Genomic DNA, 20,341 nt, shown 5'->3' on the forward strand with positions numbered 1-20,341 from the left:
TGCAGAGCACAAATTCAGTCACTTTCACTTACTTACACAACACAATGTGAAGCTTTTGAACACACTGAAAACACAGACTGGAAAATAAGCAGTACTCAAAATACTTGTACTGTAGCTTGAAAACTTTGTATTTCTAAAATGTCAGCTCTGTATTGTCAACAGATTTGCCGTTTCTGGAAATCTCCAAAATCTTTTCAGTTTGGAACAATTTGGAAAAAGTCTTCAGCTCATGAAAGTGCAGTTTGCTTTTCTAATTGTCGTCCTCCTAGTTGTCTTTATGTTGTAGTGAAACACAGTACAGTCTGATTTTGTTTTTTGGAAAAGTCCTTGTCTAAAAAGTGTAAAAACACTGATCTGCTCCTTTAATCCTGATGTCCTGGGTGTGATAAAAACTCTGCGCTGTTGGTTTTAGTAATTCTTAGATGATCTTAGATGAAAATTACAACTTAATTCATTATTTAGCTTCACACTGTGAGCTGTGTCACTGTTGACACAAAAGCTGTTAAAATACACGAATGTCAGTGAAAAAGATTTTAAACACTGACTCAAAGACACAACTGGAGGACGTTAGCGAAGGTGAAATGTTGACCCAGCAGGTGTCTGGCCTCCATCTTCACACATCTCACCATCGCCATGGGAGAAAGAAGTCCAGACCTCATGTTACGACTCACTTGTTGTTTCGATCCTGCGGGGCCTCCGGGTTGGTATTTAAGCTGAAAGGGCTTGTCCTGTTTTCATAGAGGTGGCGTAATTCACTGTGCACTGTACTGGGTAGCTTGCTGGTGTGAACTCAACAGTAAAGGTCTCCTCCTGTTCTTCTCTTTTGTACTTTCAGCTGAAGAACAAGTTCATGAAGAAGTTGCCGAGAGACGCCGAAGCCTCCAACGTGCTGGTGGGGGAGGTGGACTTCCTGGACGCGCCGTTTGTGGCATTTGTTCGTCTGCAGCAGGCGGTGATGCTGGGAGCCTTAACGGAGGTTCCTGTTCCCACAAGGTGGCTGAGATTCATGGAATTCACACATTTAGTCCTAATTGTCAGGGAGCCAATTGTTGTGGATGCAACTTAGGCTGCACTGTGGAAATCTGAGAAAACCCTTTATAAAAGTCACCAAATGTCCAACTGCATGTTACCTCGTTTTATCTTAACACTGTTCATCCATGCCAGTGAAGTGCAGAGGAGCAGTGTTGTTGATGGTTTTGTTCCTTCTGCAGGTTTTTATTCATCTTGCTTGGGCCTAAAGGCAAAGCCAAGTCCTACCATGAGATTGGCAGAGCAATCGCCACGCTGATGTCAGATGAGGTTAGACTGCCGTTACTAGACATCATGTCTGTTATATTTCATTGTTGACAGTTAAGCTGATCATATCAGTTTCACACATAACGTTATTGCCTGATTTCGGAGATTGTCTTAAGTCCAGGGTAGATGAAACCTTGAGCTTTGTGTGAGCTAAAAATAATATGTTGGTGAAGACATGGTTTGATCTTTGCTCGCACCGATTCAACTCTGTGGTCATTATTTAGACCGTTTTACTGAAGTGTATAATGTTGTCAGGTGTTCATGACAGTTTGTTAGCTCCTTGAATATATGTTGAGGTTTGAGCTGCCTTTTGTTTTCTCCTTCACTCACATTTATTTCACAATATATGTGTTTGCAATAATATCTCGGAAAAAATAGTTTATTCTACAATTTATGAATAAAATACTTACTGAGCGTTTATTCAACCATAGGATTCGTCAAGGCTGTGCCAAAAATCAGGAATCTTTTTTTTTTTTTTTAAACGTTGGAATAGAAATTCCTAATTTTAGGATTTTTAAGTTAATATTGTTAGTCCTCTGTATTTTACGATTGTGTATTTTAAAACATTTCATCACTTATGCAAATGAAAACTTTAAGTAGAATGTTTGATGTGAGCAGTAGCTCACAGAAGAAAACATGAAGTTTTACTCAAATTTTACTCAAACATCAACTGCAGGCTGCTCATCAACTCTCAGACTGCACTGACTTACAGTAAATGATCTTTTCCTTTCACCTTTTCTGAGTCTTGCCCGAGGTTTTTTTACTTTGACATTCACATTGCTTCATTGGTGCATTTCTATCAATATTTAGATATAAATGCACCTCTGAAGCAATGTAATACTGAGTTTTGCTTTTGATGTCTAGTGTGTACAGCATCTTTCTTACCCATCCATTAATCCTCAGGTCATTATTCCACTTCACTGCCTGGTGGCACCTCATGCTGTAACAGCTCTCCTTCACCCCTGAATGCCTTGTTACTTTTTGCTTATGTTCAGGTTTTCCATGACATTGCGTATAAGGCCAAGGACAGACAAGACCTGCTGGCCGGTATTGATGAATTTCTGGATGAGGTGATTGTGCTTCCTCCTGGAGAGTGGGATCCTGCCATCAGGATAGAGCCTCCGAAGTCTCTGCCCTCCTCTGACAAAAGGTTGGTCTGTGTGTAAACACACACTTTGAGCTTTTTGCCAGCAGCAACTTTTCCTGTCCAGTCACCAGTTGCAGAATAGTACAAATGGTTTTACAGTGAACAAACCATTTAAAGGGGACTTGTCTGCCATTTTTGTCAAGTACTAGTACTGGTCCTAGTACTACAAATGGTTAGCAAGTAAAGCAGAGACGGGAACCATTTAAATGTCTCAGTAGCACTGAGTCTGTGTCTGCATATGAAGTTTTCCCCAAGGTAGTGTCCTCAGGGAAATGATTTAAACATTAACTCACTTTCTGTCGCTCTACTCTGCATCCTCCAATCAAATACTTAAGAACAACTGTGTAGTTAAAGAAATGAGAGTATCTGAAGTTAAAACATGGAAGAAGCTTTACTTGCTGACTGCTTTGTGCACGCCAACATTGTGTTACAGCAACTGTTACATCACTGCAGTGCATCCAGGTGAAGAGCCCTGTGTTAAATTATTGAAGAGCAACACTGTCTATTTTCAGCTAAAATAATTTTGCTGTGTCAGCATTGGGTATTAAAGGGTTTTTTTTTATCATCAGATAACCAGTTTTATGTGATCAAAGGTAAAGTCTGAACAAAATTGTGTTGTGTGTTTTAGAAAAAACCTGTATGCAGGAGGAGACTCTCAGATGAACGGAGACACGCCTCGTGATGGAGGCCATGGAGGAGGAGGAGGAGGAGGAGGAGGAGGACACGCTGTAGGGGAGGAGCTAAAGAAGACTGGACGGTAAGAAAACCCAGTGTTGTTAGATAAGAGCAGAGAATAATTGGACATTGTTTTAACAGCTAAACATGAGTTTAAAAATGTTGATTAATGAACCAAAGTGCAGCAAAAATTGTAAAAACAATAGTGGGATTTTGGGCTTCACTGTACAATGTTTTGTTCCTCATAACTTGAACCATTTGGTTTCAAATGCTTGATTCTGTCATATATTGAAGTTCTCTGGGTCTGTTTGCCAATACTGCCAATACATTGTGCCTAATGTTTACACCTTTGTGTCTGTCCTTAGGTTTTGTGGAGGTCTCATACTTGACATCAAAAGAAAAGCGCCTTTCTTTGTCAGTGACTTCACTGATGCATTTCACATTCAGGCCCTGTCGGCCATCTTGTTTATTTACCTGGGGACTGTGACAAACGCCATCACTTTCGGTGGTCTGCTGGGAGATGCTACAGAAAACATGCAGGTGAGTTTGTGGGGTGTGTTGCTCACGTTATTTATGGTTTATGTTCTGAATGATTCCCTAACGTCTCCCTCCACGGTGCAGGGTGTGTTGGAGAGTTTTCTGGGCACTGCGATCGCTGGTGGGGTTTTCTGTCTGCTGGCCGGTCAGCCTCTCACCATCCTCAGCAGCACGGGGCCTGTTCTTGTGTTTGAACGGCTCCTCTTTAACTTCAGCAGGTACATGCTACATTTTCTCACCCAGATAATAAGAGATCATTTCAGTTTTGAGAAAAACATCATAAAACTGGTGACTCTCAAAAACCTCCAAACTTTCCTCAAATCTCTATTCTCTGAACTCATCGGGTTTTCATTTAGATATTAATTCCTGTGTTGTTTTTCCATATAGAGACAATGACTTTGACTACATGGAGTTCCGCCTGTGGATCGGCCTGTGGTCTGCGTTTCTCTGCCTGGTGCTCGTGGCCACTGACGCCAGCTTCTTGGTTAAGTACTTCACTCGGTTCACTGAGGAAGGCTTCTCCTGTCTCATCAGCTTCATCTTCATCTATGATGCCTTCAAGAAGATGCTCAAATTAGCTCACCACTACCCCATCAACTCCGACTTTAAGATGGACTACGCCACGCAGTACGACTGCCTCTGTATGGCCCCTGCTGTGCTGGGTAAGATTTTGAGCAGAATGTTTTACCTAGCCTCTGCAGGAGGTCTTCTAGTTTACCATATGTAGGCAGTTTAAATGACCAGATACTTTGTCATTTGTACTACACATTTTTTGTCACTACAAGGAAGTGAACAAACTGTTTATAAGGTCACTTGTTTCATTTCAAGGATTTTGCAAAATAGCCAAATGTCCTGCAAATAAAAAAGCCTTGTAGGCCGAGGGCATTGTAGCATACAAAGCATACTTTCATTATAAAGCTTTATTAATTCCAAGGGGAAATTGCAGATACAGTTCATGACAAGAACTTTCAAATTATTCCCAACATACAGAGTGTACATGTAAATATGCATATGTCTGTACAAGTACTATGTTATGTAACTTTAAGATTAATGTTTAAATTCCTATTTTTGTAGAGAACAGTACAACCATCATTGGTGAATCTTTAGATGATACTTCAATCTGGTACTGGAACAACACTGGTCTGGTAAGTGTTTCCTGTATTTTATTGAAGTTTATTAAAACTATTAATTTATAATATAGTATATAAACTCTAAAGTACTAAAATGACTGTGTATGTCGTCTTCTCTTCATTTTGGCTCCAAACCAATCATTTTCAGTCAGAGCTACTCAACCCCTTAGGCTTATTGAATCACATCACCTGAAAAGCCCTCTGTTGTATCTGTTACACTGATGCATGAGTAATTATGTCTTTAAAACCAGAATGTCCTTTGTTTCCTCTGTGCAGCCGATGAATGCCACGTGGTCGTCCCTCACAAAGACAGAGTGCTTAAAGTACAAAGGAGAGCTGGTGGGGAAGGCCTGTGACTTTGTTCCAGACGTCACCCTCATGTCCTTCATCCTGTTTTTTGGCACTTACACTTGCTCCATGTGTCTGAAGAAATTCAAGACCAGCCCGTTCTTCCCCACCACTGTGAGTTGCTAATGACGCCGACATGCTGAGATAATTTAACCCAACAAGTCACCTGTAAAGAAAATAAATTAGGTTTCCAAATGTTTTCCACCTGGCTGTGGACAAGAAAATGAGAGAGCAGCTTTGTAAGTCTTTGTGTTTGTTTTCCCCCAGGTGAGGAAACTCATCAGTGACTTTGCCATCATCCTGGCCATCCTCATCTTCTGTGGAGTCGATATGCTCATAGGAGTTGAAACTCCTAAACTCATTGTGCCAAGTGAATTCAAGGTGAGTCCCACCGCCCCCTGACCCTCAACTGTTCAGACAGCATCCACAAGTGAAGTCAATCACAAGGGCATTTTATTTTGATGTATGATGCTTTAAGAAATTACTTTAACTTCTGTCCTCCCTCGTAGCCAACAAGTCCTAATCGGGGCTGGTTTGTGCCCCCGTTTGGAAGAAACCCATGGTGGGTTTACCTGGCTGCAGCTCTTCCTGCCCTGCTGGTCACCATACTGATCTTCATGGACCAGCAGATTACCGCTGTGATCGTCAACAGGAAAGAGCACAAGCTGAAGGTAAATAAGAAACTTTAATGACTAAATGCACATTTTTCTACGGCTCACATGTAGTTTTAGCATGAATTCTATTTCAGCACTAACTCATCAGTGCAACAACAGCCTGGTCATACTCTGCTGCTCTGAGTTTCCCTTTTTAACATGAATAATGTTTGGATATTCTGCAGCCTTTAATGTAAAACCTCTGGAGTTTCATTCACTGTACCTGAAGTGGTACGGTGGTTTGGTGAAAGAGGAACTCCTGAGGTGAAGCTGTACTGATGAAATTATTGCTGAGGAAACTGATGTTATACTGATGTTATTTAGAAAATAGGTAAAGATGTAGGTTTTCAGTTTGCATTAACTAGTTAACAGGGGAAATTTGAAATATGAGAGTAATTTCTGGTACTTCATACTTCAAACACCACAGGAGCTCTACTGGATTTTCTGTGTTGGCAGCCTTTCTCTACCTACTGTCTGTAGCTGAACAAAAATAACTTTCACCCTGTTGTTGTTCCAGAAAGGGGCAGGTTACCATCTAGATCTGTTCTGGGTGGCTGTGCTGATGGTGGTGTGCTCCTTCATGGGTCTGCCGTGGTACGTGGCCGCCACAGTCATCTCCATCGCTCACATCGACAGCCTGAAGATGGAAACAGAAACGTCAGCTCCTGGAGAGCAGCCAAAGTTCCTGGGTGTGAGGTACGACTCGTACAGCGTGTGCACGTTAACACATAATGTACAGTATTCAGCTGCACCTGGAACCACGTAAAAAAAACACTGACATACTAACTGTTGTTTTTAGAGATTACTGCAATCCTGCCTAGGAATACTGCAGCATAACGTAAATCCTGTGGGAAAAATCTGTTCAATGACAGCTGAATGACAGTAAATAAAATTGCTCCTGTCATCTGAGTTTAGTTTAAATGATATGACAATTTATTTTGGCAACTAGTGCTAATGGACAGCTTATCAAAACCTCAAACAACCTTTGTGACTTTGACAAAACATTTTGTTTTCCCAAACAGGTTTTCCCTGTTTAATTTAAATTTAAATTTACTAATCTGGTACATGAAATATTTTAGACAGAAAATAGTGGGACACAGTGAAAGATTCACTTTGAACCAGCAATCCAGGAAAAGAATTTGGGTTTTATTAAGAGCTCAGAAAAAAAGATCAGGAGTTGCTCTGTCTGGTTGAAAATTAAACTGTACCTGACCTTCCACCAAATGTCACTGGTGTTTGTTTAGCACTTTGAGTTGTCCTGCAAAAAAAAAAAAACACACACACACACACACACACACACCCTGGATTAGAAACAGAAAATACGTCTTCTTAGAGGTAATGAACTGTAATAAGCTGATTTGGTTTATGAATTAAGCCAAACCTCAAATACATTTACACACTAGATTATCGTTTGACTGTTAATCCTGACTTGTAAAATGTTTACTGTCTCTGGTTAACGTCAGAGGGAGGTGGAGGAGATTACACCACCTCCATGAAGTGACAGAAACATTACATGAATCTCTCTCCTTAACTGGATTTTAAAGAAGCACTGTGAAAAGAACAAATCCCCTTTTCTGATGTTCTTTGAGGATCTATTTAGTGCAGTGAAGTCATGGTAATGTTACATGACGGTAAAGACATATTCTGATTGTCTTCCTGTTTTCAGAGTTGTATTTATTTAGTTTTCTTTCTGTGTCTGTCCTGCTGAGCCTCCTGATGTGTCAGCTGTAAGCTGAACTAACAAACTCAAACATCTACACCAACTCTGAACTTCATAAAAATGTTGGACTTGAGTTTGCTTTGGCTAAACTGGATGAGATTTGCTAAATGTTCCTGATAAAACTATTAACTAGGTAAAAGGGACTAAATCCATGTTTTGTTCTTGTAATAACTGTTTTTCAGAGAACAGAGGGTCACAGGTGTGTTAGTGTTCATCCTGACAGGACTGTCTGTGCTTATGTCTCCCATTTTAAAGGTAATAGTCAGATATTTATGTCTACTTTTGTTGTTAGTTTCAAGATGACTACAACTGGGGCATATTAAATGTGGCTTTGTAATAGACTGGTCTCTTATTGGCAATAATTATTATAGTCTCATACATAACACTAATATTTGACTATGAAACATAGTGAAAGGCTCTTTTTATTCACTATTCATGTGAAATACAAGCCACAATGTTGATTGTGAAGTTACTAGAAAAAAAAAAATCTACATTTATTTATCTTTCTTGGTAATAAAAATATCTAATATCTAATAATGATAATTATCAATAATTATCTGCTACATATTTTAGAGAAGACAGAACTCTCTTTCACTGTTTAAATTTTTATGTTTTCTTTTCATTTACTGCTCTTTTAGTTCATCCCTATGCCTGTGCTCTATGGAGTGTTCCTGTACATGGGAGTTGCCTCTCTAAATGGTGTGCAGGTATAAACTTTTTTATTCTTGAATGTGAGCAAAACAAATTTGTACTTTCTACTGGACACATTAAACCTGAACTGAAAGACGCCTCTGAGTGTCCGAGAAACAGTGAGAGTCTGTGTCTAGCTGCTCTTTTGACATGTACATCTTCTGTGTGTGTAGTTCATGGATCGTCTCAAGCTGCTTCTCATGCCAGCGAAACACCAGCCAGACCTCATTTACCTGCGACACGTTCCCCTCAGGAAAGTCCACCTCTTCACCTTCATCCAGATCCTCTGCTTGGCCCTGCTCTGGATCCTCAAGTCCACTGTGGCTGCCATCATATTCCCTGTCATGGTAGGAGACATTTAATTTAGGATGTGGCCTTAAGTCTTGCACTGATTGGAAACTTTCAGCTGTATCTCATGGCCTTCATCAACATTATGCTCAGTTGTCGTGTAGGGTTTGTTTGTTATCACTTGACCTCAGTGTGGATTTTTGGTCATGTGGTAACAAGTTTTCCATTAGTCCCTTAACACAACAATGGACTTGCCATTTAGAGGATGGATGGGAAAAAACTGTTACCTTGAGAATTGTTTATGAGTAATAAACTAGTGGTCACTGTTACCAAGTGGTCTTTTATATAATGCACACTCAAGATTTATTATGTAATTTATTGTACTTGTAAAGTTGTACTTTGTATTTTAGGAAGGAACTGACCTAGAAAGTCACTCACAAACTCTAACTCACATAGTTATGAAAAGGTTACGAGTGTATATATGTAAATAGTATTTCTCAAATGTTATGTTCTAATGTATTTATATATTAATAATCAGTTCACGAAATTGTCTTTTGCTCCAGTGGAGATGTATTAAAATGTACATATTTACAATAGAGATAAAAAATAACAATATCCAGTACTGTATTTAAACTTCATTTAAAGAGATGGTTTCAGCAGATCAGACTGATCTTTTTCTGGGGTCAACAAAAAACTCAAAAATCAACTCTCAGTCTATTCTGACTCTCTTTTGCTCTTAGATCCTTGCTCTGGTCGCTGTCAGGAAACTGATGGACTACATGTTCTCCCAGCATGACCTCAGCTTCCTGGATGATGTAATTCCTGAAAAGGACAAGAAAAAGAAGGAGGATGAGAAGAAAAAGAAAGAACTGGGCAGCACAGACAGCGATGCTGAAGACGTAAGGCATTTGGTTTTACAGTTTTCACACAAGTGGTCAGTCACAATGTCTTTTCTCAAGCCACAGGATGTATGATGCTCCTGACAGAAGCTCCTGCCCTGTGATTCTTACAGACCAGCAAAAATGTTTATCAGCTTGATTCTAGCTGCAACCAGAAATTTTGTCCTGTTATATTATGTTGCTTATGTATGTTTTATCCTTTGAGAACCAAGAAGGTTTAAAAATGGGCAGAAATATTCAAGATGCATTAACCCTAACTTGTATTTCCCATTTGTATGGTGATGCTAACTTACGACTCCAGCAGAGGCCCAGTCTCAGGTTGTGTGTTTCCTCTCTCCAACAGTCTGACTATCCTTACACTGAGAATGTTCCCAGCATTAAAATACCCATGGACATAATGGAGCAGGAACCCTTCTTAGGTGATAAGGCCTCTGACAGTGAGTAGACTTAAAAGCACCTGCAGAACCAGAGGAAAAACACTTTCCTCCTCATCATCTGCCTCACTCTTGCTGCTTCCTCATTCAGCCTGATGACTTCTCCTGTCACTAAAACATCAATGTTTACCTGTCGCTGCTCATCTCAAACTGCATGACAGTAACATGGGTTTTTCTGCTTTGCCTCTCTCTCCTTATCCTTTTTGCCAGGTCTGTAATTTTCCAAAACACGCATGAAATTAACATTTTCTTCCCCTGATTTGTTTTTCTCTTCATGTAGCGCAGTGAATTGGTCTAACCCTCTGCAGCTGAAGTCATCTGATATGCCCTGATTTCTTCCTTGTTTGAGCTAACCTGTTTTATCCTTCAGTTTATAATTTGAATTGGCCTGTTTCTATTGTACTGTCAATTCATGAGATTCATCTTATTGGAGAAAAAAAAAACACACACACACACAGCTATAATTTCAGTAATTGTAAAAGAACTTGTACAATTAGCACAACTACATCTAACTTTTGCCTCAACATTATTTAGCTGAAATAACAGGTCATGTTTCAGTGAAATTAGCTGCTGCTGTTTTTGTTTGGACTGAAAACCTGTCTGTAAGTCAATGGTCTGAATGGATGTCAAAACTGAAGGGGGACTGACAGATCAGTCTGCTCTGCTGGGATATATATTGGATTCACACTAACTCTGCTTCTTCTTTCTACAGGAGAGAAGTCTCAGTCATTGCTTGAACGACACACGTCGTGCTGAGCAGCTTCGCTACTACCAGGCCAACTACTTGTCCAGGTTAAGTGTGTGTGTGTATGTGTGTATGTGAGAGGGAGAGGGAGGGGGTGGATACAGGTGTTGTGTGCAGGCTCAATGCAGTGAGCAGGCCAGATTAAATGGTAAAGAGGGGCTGAGACAAAATATAATTGGCACCGATTTTCTTTTTAAATGCATTCATGACCATGGCATCAAATGTTGCAAAAGGTCAGAAGGCGAGCTAACTAGATAATATATAACGGTAGTCTGAACTTTAAAGGTCAGCTAGGCTAATTAGCTTACCTATGGCTAAACTGCATTTTTTTTTTCCTCCAGCTCAGACATCTCATGTTTCTCTCTTTGGACTTGAATGTTACTCAGAGGAAAAAAAAAACACTTTTGCTCCACAAAGTCAAATAGTTCAGTGCCATAAACTTTTAAATGCTTGCTTTCTTTAATAGTACTTTGTTTTGTGACAGTTCAGGGGCCAGAGGGAAGGAAGACGAGATTCATCAAAGGTTTTTGATGTAGGGGAGTTTAAAGGGGCTCTAATCGATAAACGCCAATTCGAAGACATTGTAAACGGGTCACTTGTAGTGATAAAACTGCAGAGATTGTAACGTCACTATTTCAGCTCACTCACCTCTTGGCAGACAGCTGCTCTCCAAGAAAAACCCACCGTACACCACCTGCAACAACAGAGACATGGTTAGAAAGAAGCTGGTGAACATGGAGCTTTTAGCAGCTAAAAAGTAACATTTTTCAAAATCAGAGTGAAGACTTGGAAATAACAGATTAGCATTTGGTAAATGATCCATTATGTTAGATCCTTCTTAAGGCAAATGACAAACCTGTGTAATCTGCACTGCTGCACAAGTTGCAAATATTTGAAGCAATGATTATGATGCTCAAGAAGAGGATTATGTTTCCTCATCATGCACACAACCTGTCCTGATGACCAGGATCCATGGGTCAGATGCACACGGTCCCATTTTGTTCTGTCTGATGTACAATTGTAACTGAGCTGATGAAAGAGGATTAGTGTTCGGAACAATGTGTGAAAAGCAGCTGTGATCACAGGACATTGTGATGTAAAGCTTATAAGGTTGTTTTTTTTTGGTCTTCAGCTGGAAACGTCAGACTGACTGGTTGGATTTTGGTCATGATTGGTGACTTTAAATATTGTATTGATAGAACAAAACAGACTGAAAAATTCTTCTTCAGCTGTTGCCAATCTGAACTGATTTTTCATTAGAACTATTTTCTTTAAGTCAAAAATTTGCCTAAAACCAACACAGCAACAGTTTCAAGTGGCTCTGCACTGATGGAAAAACAGACTTTATCTCCTTTCCAAACCGGAAGTAGCAACAAACAGATCGGAAATCAGAACTGTGAAATTAGATAGAGAGCTCGGGCATTTCAGTGGTCTGGGCACGTGTCCATTAGTCGGTGACACTGGACTGGGCATGCATCACTGTGATGCCATTATTCTGCCTCCCCGCCTCTAAAATTAATCCTGTCCCACTAAGATTGAAACCAAATTGCTTTGAGCTCCAATGACCCCAGGAACCATCAAACCTTGATCAGTGGTTATGTTACTGCAATGCCTCGAGAGACAAAAACACGTGTAACATGCAACAATTACTGACAGAAAATTAATCTGCAACTATTTTTGTTTTTTAAATGTGAGATTTTGACGGTTCCTAAGGGAAGCCAACATTTTTCACTGTTCTGCCACTTTGTAAATACAATGATTTAACAGGTAACTGAGAAAACATTAGCCTGTCTCCACTGTGTGCCCATCATGCATTAGCATATATTGGGATCACACAGTTACAACTAGTTTCTCTAAAAGACAATTAAGCTTCAAATCCCCAAAGATTCTTCTAACCTTCTGGAAAATATTATAACTTTTTGAAGGTAATATTTCTTAACTTCAGTACAGTTTTGAATGTAGGACTTAAGAGTATTTTTATACTGTGGTAGGATCTGAGTACTTCTTCCATCACTGGCTACAACACATCGCAGCAAACGTCCTAACAGTGGCTGTATTTGTCTTCCAGCCCTGAGATGAGTCCGCTGAAGTCTGTGCCTCAAATTAGAATCGACATGGACCCAGACGACGATACTTCGTTCTACTGGAAGAGCAGAGGCTCGGAGACATCTCTGTAGAGGACCAGACCACAGCCAAGCAACTTGCAACAGCCGACATACACAAAACAGAATGCACTAAGTAAAAGCAGTCTAACACGACAGATAGAATAAAGAAAACAAAACCTTTTTTTCTATTAATGAAGCTATTTTAAAGTATTTCTTTCTTCGCACTCCTCTCTCATCATCCAGCTCCACAGTAAACAGCCTACTGGTAACTGTAATTCCTTACTACTCTTCTATGCAACTCCTCTCACATGTCTCTGATCAACGGTAAATGTCGCAGCTCTCTGACCATGCATGGAGTGCACTCCCTGCTGTTTTTATATCAATATAAATAAATATATATATATATATACTTTTTATATAAATTCAATTTCTCTAATAACATTTTCCTGTAGCAGGAAAATTGTTTTTATAGCTCTACCTCTTGTTTTAGATTAAATGCTTACGAACAAATGCAATGTTGATTTTTGACACAGCATGGGGTTTTGATATTTTCCCTCTGTCCTGTTGTCAAGGTGAAATGATTCAAAAGATTCACTGTACTATAGCTTGTGAAGGAACTGTGTGCAAATAGACATTTTAAGTTAAATAACAGTTAACATTTGTATGTGCAGATGAGGTAAATATTTTATTACTTTTGATGCGGTTTTGATTGCTACACTTTATAATTTTCTGAAATGTTTTTTTTTTTTTTTTAATGATTATGTTTATATGTTGGTAACCCTGTTTGTGTCCTTAGAAAACAGTTCAGCGATACATTAATCATCAGATTTTCCTCAAACAATAACTAGGACTCCATATCATAAAACTGCTTGTGCTGCACAAACTACTTTACCTAAGTGACTTTTAAGACATCGATCCAGACTGGTGACACTAGGACAAGTGATAAGAAGGGAATCAAATCTATGTGTTCTCTGGGAAGAAGGACACAGGTTTATTTCTTTTGGTCTCAGCTGCTGTTGGAATTATCTGATGTGAAAATGGAATCAAGATTTTTTTTGTTTATATGTTAAAGAATATCTTTGTTCAGTTCTATTCTAACACACTACTCACATGCTCATTCTGTATGTACACTAAGGTGGTTAGTTGTTGCTGTAGTTATTCCTCCTCGCTGTAGTACGCTGCACTGTCAAAGATGAGGCACTAAATTCACATTGGAATCAGCTTATTGCAGATAAATCGCTATCTCAGTATGTGTGTGCAAGAAGAATGAGAAGAGTTTGCTGAACTGAAAAGCCAAATTATAGAAAGTTACACAAATGTTTAGTATTAATACCTTGACGATATGCATATATATATTGTCTTGTGTCACTGTGTCTTTTTTAAACTCCTAAATACTGGAATCATTGGTTGAGCTATTTTCTCCTTGTTCTGTGCAAAAATGCATTTTTCAGCTTAGCTAAAGCTAATCTGAGCCTTTAGCTGAGTGTCTCAGTCTTCAATTTTTCCCTGTAAATTTATAATAATCCAGCTAATTTAGATCTTTCCAAGTAGGATTTGGTAATCCTGTATTATAGATTTATCTTGCACAAATGTGTGCTCTTATTTTGAAACTACATGAGCAAAGGGCTGAACGGCCACCTGGCTCGTTTGGCACTTTGCCTACAGAGATCACATTTTTATTTCTTTCCAAAACATTTAATTATGATGCACCAACAATGAGTCTTAACTAACATCTTGTTTTTTTGGTGGGATTTGGTGGTGCCTTTAGGGAGCTGCTCCAGATTTTAAGAACAGTGTGTGCAACAAATATATATGCAACTGAACAAACTCTCTGCTACAGCTCAGTGACTGAACACTTAAGAGGGAAATTTGTCCTGAAAAGACTGAAGGCACCCATATGATTTGTCTAGTTTAGGTTGTTAATTTCAACTGAACTTAAAAATGCATTTTTACACAGAAAGAGCACTGTGAACTTTGACCTCCATCTTTTCAGGCGTCAGGAAGGTATGGAGTTATGTCCATTACTAGGAGGAAGCATAATTACAGCAACGCATAACTTACTCATAAAAAACATACGCTGTATAGCATGTGACAAGCAAATCAAAAGTTGTTTTTAGGACTTAGTTTGCTAAAATGAGGCACGCGATGTAGAATCCCTATAATCACTCCAAGTGAGACTCCTCGATCTGACAGCCGGACTTTCATTGGCCAGTAGTACCTACAGGACAACGAGCCAGAACGGCTTCTTAAGCACTGTTTCTCACTGTAGTGTCCCCGCTGTATTTCTAAAGGGCACACTGAAGCACTTCTCACTTTGATTTTGAAGTAAACAGGAAGTCTTCACTGTTTTAAACACCATTGTAGAAACTACATGAACGAGCCACCTTCTTTCTCTGTAAATCATGTACATAAAGACATGCAGGCTCAAGTTACTCTGCACTGTCACGGTGGCTGTGTTTAAATTTTTGCAGTTCATCGGCACAAAGACAACGTAATTTAGACTCCACGTCAGTGTGATTAGCCATGTGACTGAACGTCGAGGACATGTCCTATGGGAACTTGTTAGATTTCAGTATGTCGTTCTGTGTCAGCATGTCCAACAAAAGTCTACAACATGAAATGAAAAACTTGTCGATGTTAATTTTAGCCTATGGAATACTACTTTTTTTTTTATTATTAACTTTTGGTGATTTTATTTTTTTTTAGAACAGCTGAAATGGTTTATTTTAGAATTTATATTTTTCAAATGAAGTGGACATTGAAAATAAAGAGTTATCAAAGTGATAGTGTCCTGCTTTGCTTCTCAGTCTGTGTGGACAAATCTAACACCTGAGAGGAAATATGAATTAAAAGCTAAACCATGTTTACAACAGAAACAGTTTTAGCTGAAGGAAGGAAAATTACATCAGTAAAGTGATGTTTAAGTAGAGTAAATTAAAACTATTAATTTGGACTGAAACTAGTCAATATTTTTACTAACTTGCCATCTTTAATTAGTGATAATGGTTCTAAAAGTGATTTCCTGACTTTACCATTTAAAGTGATTTAGTTTAAATGGTTTTGTGTCTTTAAGGGTCCGGGGGGTGGGTGTTAATAATTTAAATTGTAGCTGTTGCTTATAAATATCAATCACATACAAAAAGATAAAAAGCTAAATTGCCTTAACATAACATGAGGCTATCAGGTCTTTTTAGTTAAGTTATGACAACCTTTCTGAGCATGTTATGAAACAACTGTCCATATTATAGTAACAGCTGAGAGAACTATGAACCTATTTTACTTTACTTACTTACTAAAACAGACTATTCCCACCTAACAAGCAAGGGTCTGAATAGCTCTGTACATTAAGTATTTCTGTTTTTGATTTTTAGTATAGTGCAATTAAGTGCAAAAGTGTCATTTGGTTTATTGATTAATGGAATCCTGCAGTCACTGTAAAGGATCCTGTCAACAGACCAGTTCCTCATTTCTAACTCAGTGGCTCCATCTTGTGTCAGCGCAGCAGCTTTACAGCTCAAAGACATATCTTTTACCTCAGCACTAAAGCACTACTATACTGTACTATTATCATCAGGGCTAGTACTACTGCTATCACTACCACTATTAACCATTACCACCACCACTACTACAGTACAATTACTACTACTGATGCTAATACACCTCCACCATTACTACCAAGACTGACAATACTACTACCACCATTACTACTGCAAATATCACCAACACCACCAGTACAACTGTACTATTACCAGCACTCAAACTTATACAGTACTACTAGTATTACAATTATCACTACCACCTCCAGTAGTGAAAATACTGACACATAGCATTATCAATCCCTACAAATCACAATAGTACTAGTACTTCAACCACCAACCACCACTACTACTCATTACAATGAACTACTAACTTGGTGGCAATAACATCAGTTTACTTTGCAGTGCAATAAAGACTTTCATTTGCATATCAATGACAGTACTGACATGTGGTTAACTAGTTACTGAACTTGAAAAAAAAAAGTCATTTAAAAGTAAATATTGTGCAGGAAAATGTGCAGAAAATAGCCCTCAAACAAAAAACACAAATCCCCTGTGAGAACCACTTTAGCAGAGATATAAAAGGAAACTGCTCTTTGTTTCCACTACTAGAGTGTAGTAGTTTCCACTATACATGCACATATATGTATATGAATCAGAAACTGAGCAACAGACAGAAAGTGGATGTGGATCAGGAGTTGAAGAGGAGGGCAGAGGACACTGATAGACAAATAAATAACAGGAAAGCATTCATTTGTGGCTACCCTGACAGCCAAGTCATGTCAGCAGGCAACATCTACTTTTACATTTTGCATGTATGCTGTCAGTGGTTCAGGTTTCTTGTCTCCCTCTGTGTCTGCTTATTGATTGCTTCACTGTGACCCATGGTCATAACTAAGAGGTTAGATCAGGTCTAACATGTTACTCTAAACTCTAATTTAATTAACTTTTAGCAGTTTTAATGCTTAATGAATAATAGCTTTATAGAAGCAATGTACTAAAAAAAATGTAAGCTCTATTAAACACATGAACATGTCACAAATGTACTGTTTATTAATATAATATGGTTTTCAGACAACACAGACAGTAATTCAGCACATTTTCACAGTCTCAGTGAAACAACAGAAAACAATTAAGTAAGACCTACTAACATTTTTATCACTTGTTACTAGTCCTAGCTTCATCCCCAGATGCTGGAGATAAAGTGTTTGAGAAGAAGCTTCTGGATATTTCTGCTGCTGCTGTGTTTAAAAAGAGCTTTGCTTCCTTTATCTTCCTCCCTTATCTCTGTCTTGCTCTGCATGATCACAATGAACAACTCAATGTGCAGCTTCACGGACTGAGCTACATTCATCACAACAAACCAGTCATCAATCAACTTATGACAGTTTTGAAGAAGTAAAACTAGTAAATCTGAAGAAGGAATAAATAGGATGTACTCTAGGAGTAAATCTGAAGAAGTCAGATTGACATAGTGTCTACATCATGGGCGTTAGCTTTTATGGATCTTTGTTTTTTTTCTTGTTTTGCATATTGGTCCTGGAAGAATAATTTTACCATTATGGGATTTATTCTTGTTGACTGGTTGGACATTAAACTGAAAAGTTAGTTATATGTGATTAATATTTCCTTCCTTCACATGACTGAAGGGAAGTAACAGGATGCAGTTTTTTTTTTTTTTCCTTCAAAATGAGCCATATGAATTTTCCTGCCTGGCGCCGCAGGAACACAACAGGACTGCAGTTAATAATCATTATGTTTATGTTGACTTGATTCATTATATTGTCAATATAAAAATAGCAGAAAAAAAATGCCTTTAAATTGCTTGTCTCAATTATGTTCAACTTATAAGGATATGAAATGTAGAAAAACAATCTTTCATTCATTCATTCATTCATCCATCACCTGACAATTATTTGATTTTTGTGTTTGAATAATTACTTATTTAAATTAATTGATTCAGCTCTACATATTACTATGACAATTATGTAAATTACCATTTTCTTGTGGGTGAAGTACATTTACTCAAGTGCTCTATTTAATGGTTCAATGTGTATTATTTAGAATATATATATTTAGGGTAATTGAATATAATTTTCATACATGTGTTGGAACAACTTTCAGTCCAATTTTGAGGTACTTTGCTTGCGTATCTCACAGTAATTAAAAGAGCTTCTTCACTACATATATTCCACTGATTGGTACGTTTCAGATCAATATTTTATTTTAAAATATAGATCTTAAATATATATTTTATTTTTTATACATCTTATAAAATACAAACCTTACAAAAAGCAGCCGATTTGAGAATTCTAACGGTTGCACCAAACAAACATTCCCCCTCTGTCAAAAAGACCAGAAAAATGGACAGTAATCATAAACAGAATCTGCCCAAAGGGAAAGATCAACAAAGACAAGAACCACCTCAGGCCCAGTGAACAGCAGAATAACCAGGACTAAAGGAAATAGTCATATAACCTTGGATTGACATAAAAAATGACATCAATACTAATTGCAAAGGAATTATGACAAAGATGGACAAAGAAGTGTCTTCAATGATGCAAAAAAGGACAAAAGGAGGTGAACAGGTAAAAGAAATGAGAGTCGACAGTGACCATGGCAACGTCCTTTCTCAATGAATAAGAATCTGGCAGATGTCACAGGCCTGACTAACATATTTATGTTTTAATTTAACAAAATCTCAATTTCAAGAGTGTACTGAATATTCAGGAAAGTGAAACAGTAGTTTACACCCTGTGAGATTTTGACACTAGACTAGCAACTCAATATTTAAAATACATCAATAAGCTGCATGTTCTTTCATTACTACAAACATTCACACTCCACATAAATATCCTGCTGCCCACAATATTCACTAGGACGTCAAATGTGGATTAATCGATCGCTGAACAATGAAAAATAGTCTCCAACAAATACATTGTTTAGTCCAGTTTCTGTTAGTTCAGAGTCTGTTAAGAAATTAAAAGCCCATCTGTTTAAGGAAATGACAGTGCCACACTGGCAGCATGGCTCAGTGGCAACATCAGTCAGTGTTAATTTGAAATATTAGTATGCTAACAGGCTAATCTAAGTGAGCATATTTGCATGCTGATGTAGCAATGGCCATAAGCACCAGTGTGCTAAAGTCCAGCATCACAGAGCTGTACATGCTCAGGTTTGTTAAAAACGTCCTGTGTGAAAAAGATTAATGTCTTCAGGAGGAAACAATGGGTTTGGGAGAATCACAGATTGGCTGGGGATGCTGGAGAATACTAAGACTGGACTCACACACTGCTGGTGTTTGTCTTGTAGAATCAGTTAACAAGAAAAACACAGGTGTACAGCTGAGGGAGTCCTAGCCTTCACCAACATGTTTAAATTTAACTAATAGTTGGAAGTGTGTTTAATCAGGTACATTTCCTGGGTACAAAGATCAACATAACATCATGACCACCTGCCTAATACTGTGTACACAGATTGGCACTTGTGTTACTCTGCAGCTCACTGTGCATCATCTGTGAATATGTTTGCTTTTATAGTTCTACTGTCAGGAAGACCAAACCTCAGTCTGCCATTCAGTGAAAAACAGATGGAAAAGGAGTGAAAACTGTGATTATGAGGACTACAGCTGCTAAACGACTCTCTTCATAGAAACCAATTATAGACTAGTTCTCATTTTCAACAATTTTAACCAAGATTCAAACAAACAAACCAAGATTCTTTCTGGAAAGACTGAATGAAAATTAAACGTTAAATCCAGTGAGCAGTGGCAGTATATACTCAAAAGTTAAAAGGGAGCTGCAACCTTTAAGTAAACATATTGCACACCAATGCAAATAATTATAATCCTATAAAATACCATTATGTCGGTAGTTTATATTTTGATGAAAATACTCTTGTATTTCTACTCATGTAAAACCCTGAACAGAGGACTGAACAGAATATTTCTTTGTGTGGGAACGTTTCTTGAAGAACAGATCTCAATATGTCTTTCAGAGCTGAATGTAACCAGATACAGTTGAGCTAGATTTTTTATTTTAACGAAAGATGAGCACACAGCAACCATAAAACTAACCCACCAACAAACAGCTTCATGTGGCCCTAAGCTGTTAATAATTAACACGTGTTTCACTGAACA

General features: G+C 38.2%; 1 protein-coding gene across 3 annotated transcripts in view; it reads left to right on the top strand.

Annotated features, from left to right (window-relative positions):
* slc4a4a (solute carrier family 4 member 4a) overlaps positions 1-15,468 on the top strand; it is a 45,753-nt gene extending 30,285 nt beyond the window's left edge. For 2 of the 3 annotated variants that reach the window (XM_026321291.1, XM_026321292.1), the window contains exons 9-27: positions 836-993; positions 1,212-1,299; positions 2,292-2,446; positions 3,072-3,200; positions 3,484-3,658; positions 3,740-3,873; positions 4,043-4,317; positions 4,730-4,800; positions 5,062-5,247; positions 5,401-5,514; positions 5,643-5,804; positions 6,304-6,482; positions 7,689-7,761; positions 8,145-8,213; positions 8,370-8,543; positions 9,225-9,383; positions 9,727-9,820; positions 10,530-10,609; positions 12,631-15,468. In XM_026321291.1, coding sequence (XP_026177076.1) covers positions 836-993; positions 1,212-1,299; positions 2,292-2,446; positions 3,072-3,200; positions 3,484-3,658; positions 3,740-3,873; positions 4,043-4,317; positions 4,730-4,800; positions 5,062-5,247; positions 5,401-5,514; positions 5,643-5,804; positions 6,304-6,482; positions 7,689-7,761; positions 8,145-8,213; positions 8,370-8,543; positions 9,225-9,383; positions 9,727-9,820; positions 10,530-10,573 — 2,439 coding nt within the window. In that variant the 3' untranslated portion in view covers positions 10,574-10,609; positions 12,631-15,468. The remainder of the gene's footprint in view (positions 1-835; positions 994-1,211; positions 1,300-2,291; positions 2,447-3,071; positions 3,201-3,483; positions 3,659-3,739; positions 3,874-4,042; positions 4,318-4,729; positions 4,801-5,061; positions 5,248-5,400; positions 5,515-5,642; positions 5,805-6,303; positions 6,483-7,688; positions 7,762-8,144; positions 8,214-8,369; positions 8,544-9,224; positions 9,384-9,726; positions 9,821-10,529; positions 10,610-12,630) is intronic. The other variant, XM_026321293.1, reaches the window with a different exon arrangement.
* Positions 15,469-20,341: the final 4,873 nt, after the last annotated feature.

This window comes from Mastacembelus armatus, chromosome 9, assembly GCF_900324485.2.
Source record: "Mastacembelus armatus chromosome 9, fMasArm1.2, whole genome shotgun sequence".
Classification (NCBI taxonomy): Eukaryota; Metazoa; Chordata; class Actinopteri; order Synbranchiformes; family Mastacembelidae; genus Mastacembelus; species Mastacembelus armatus.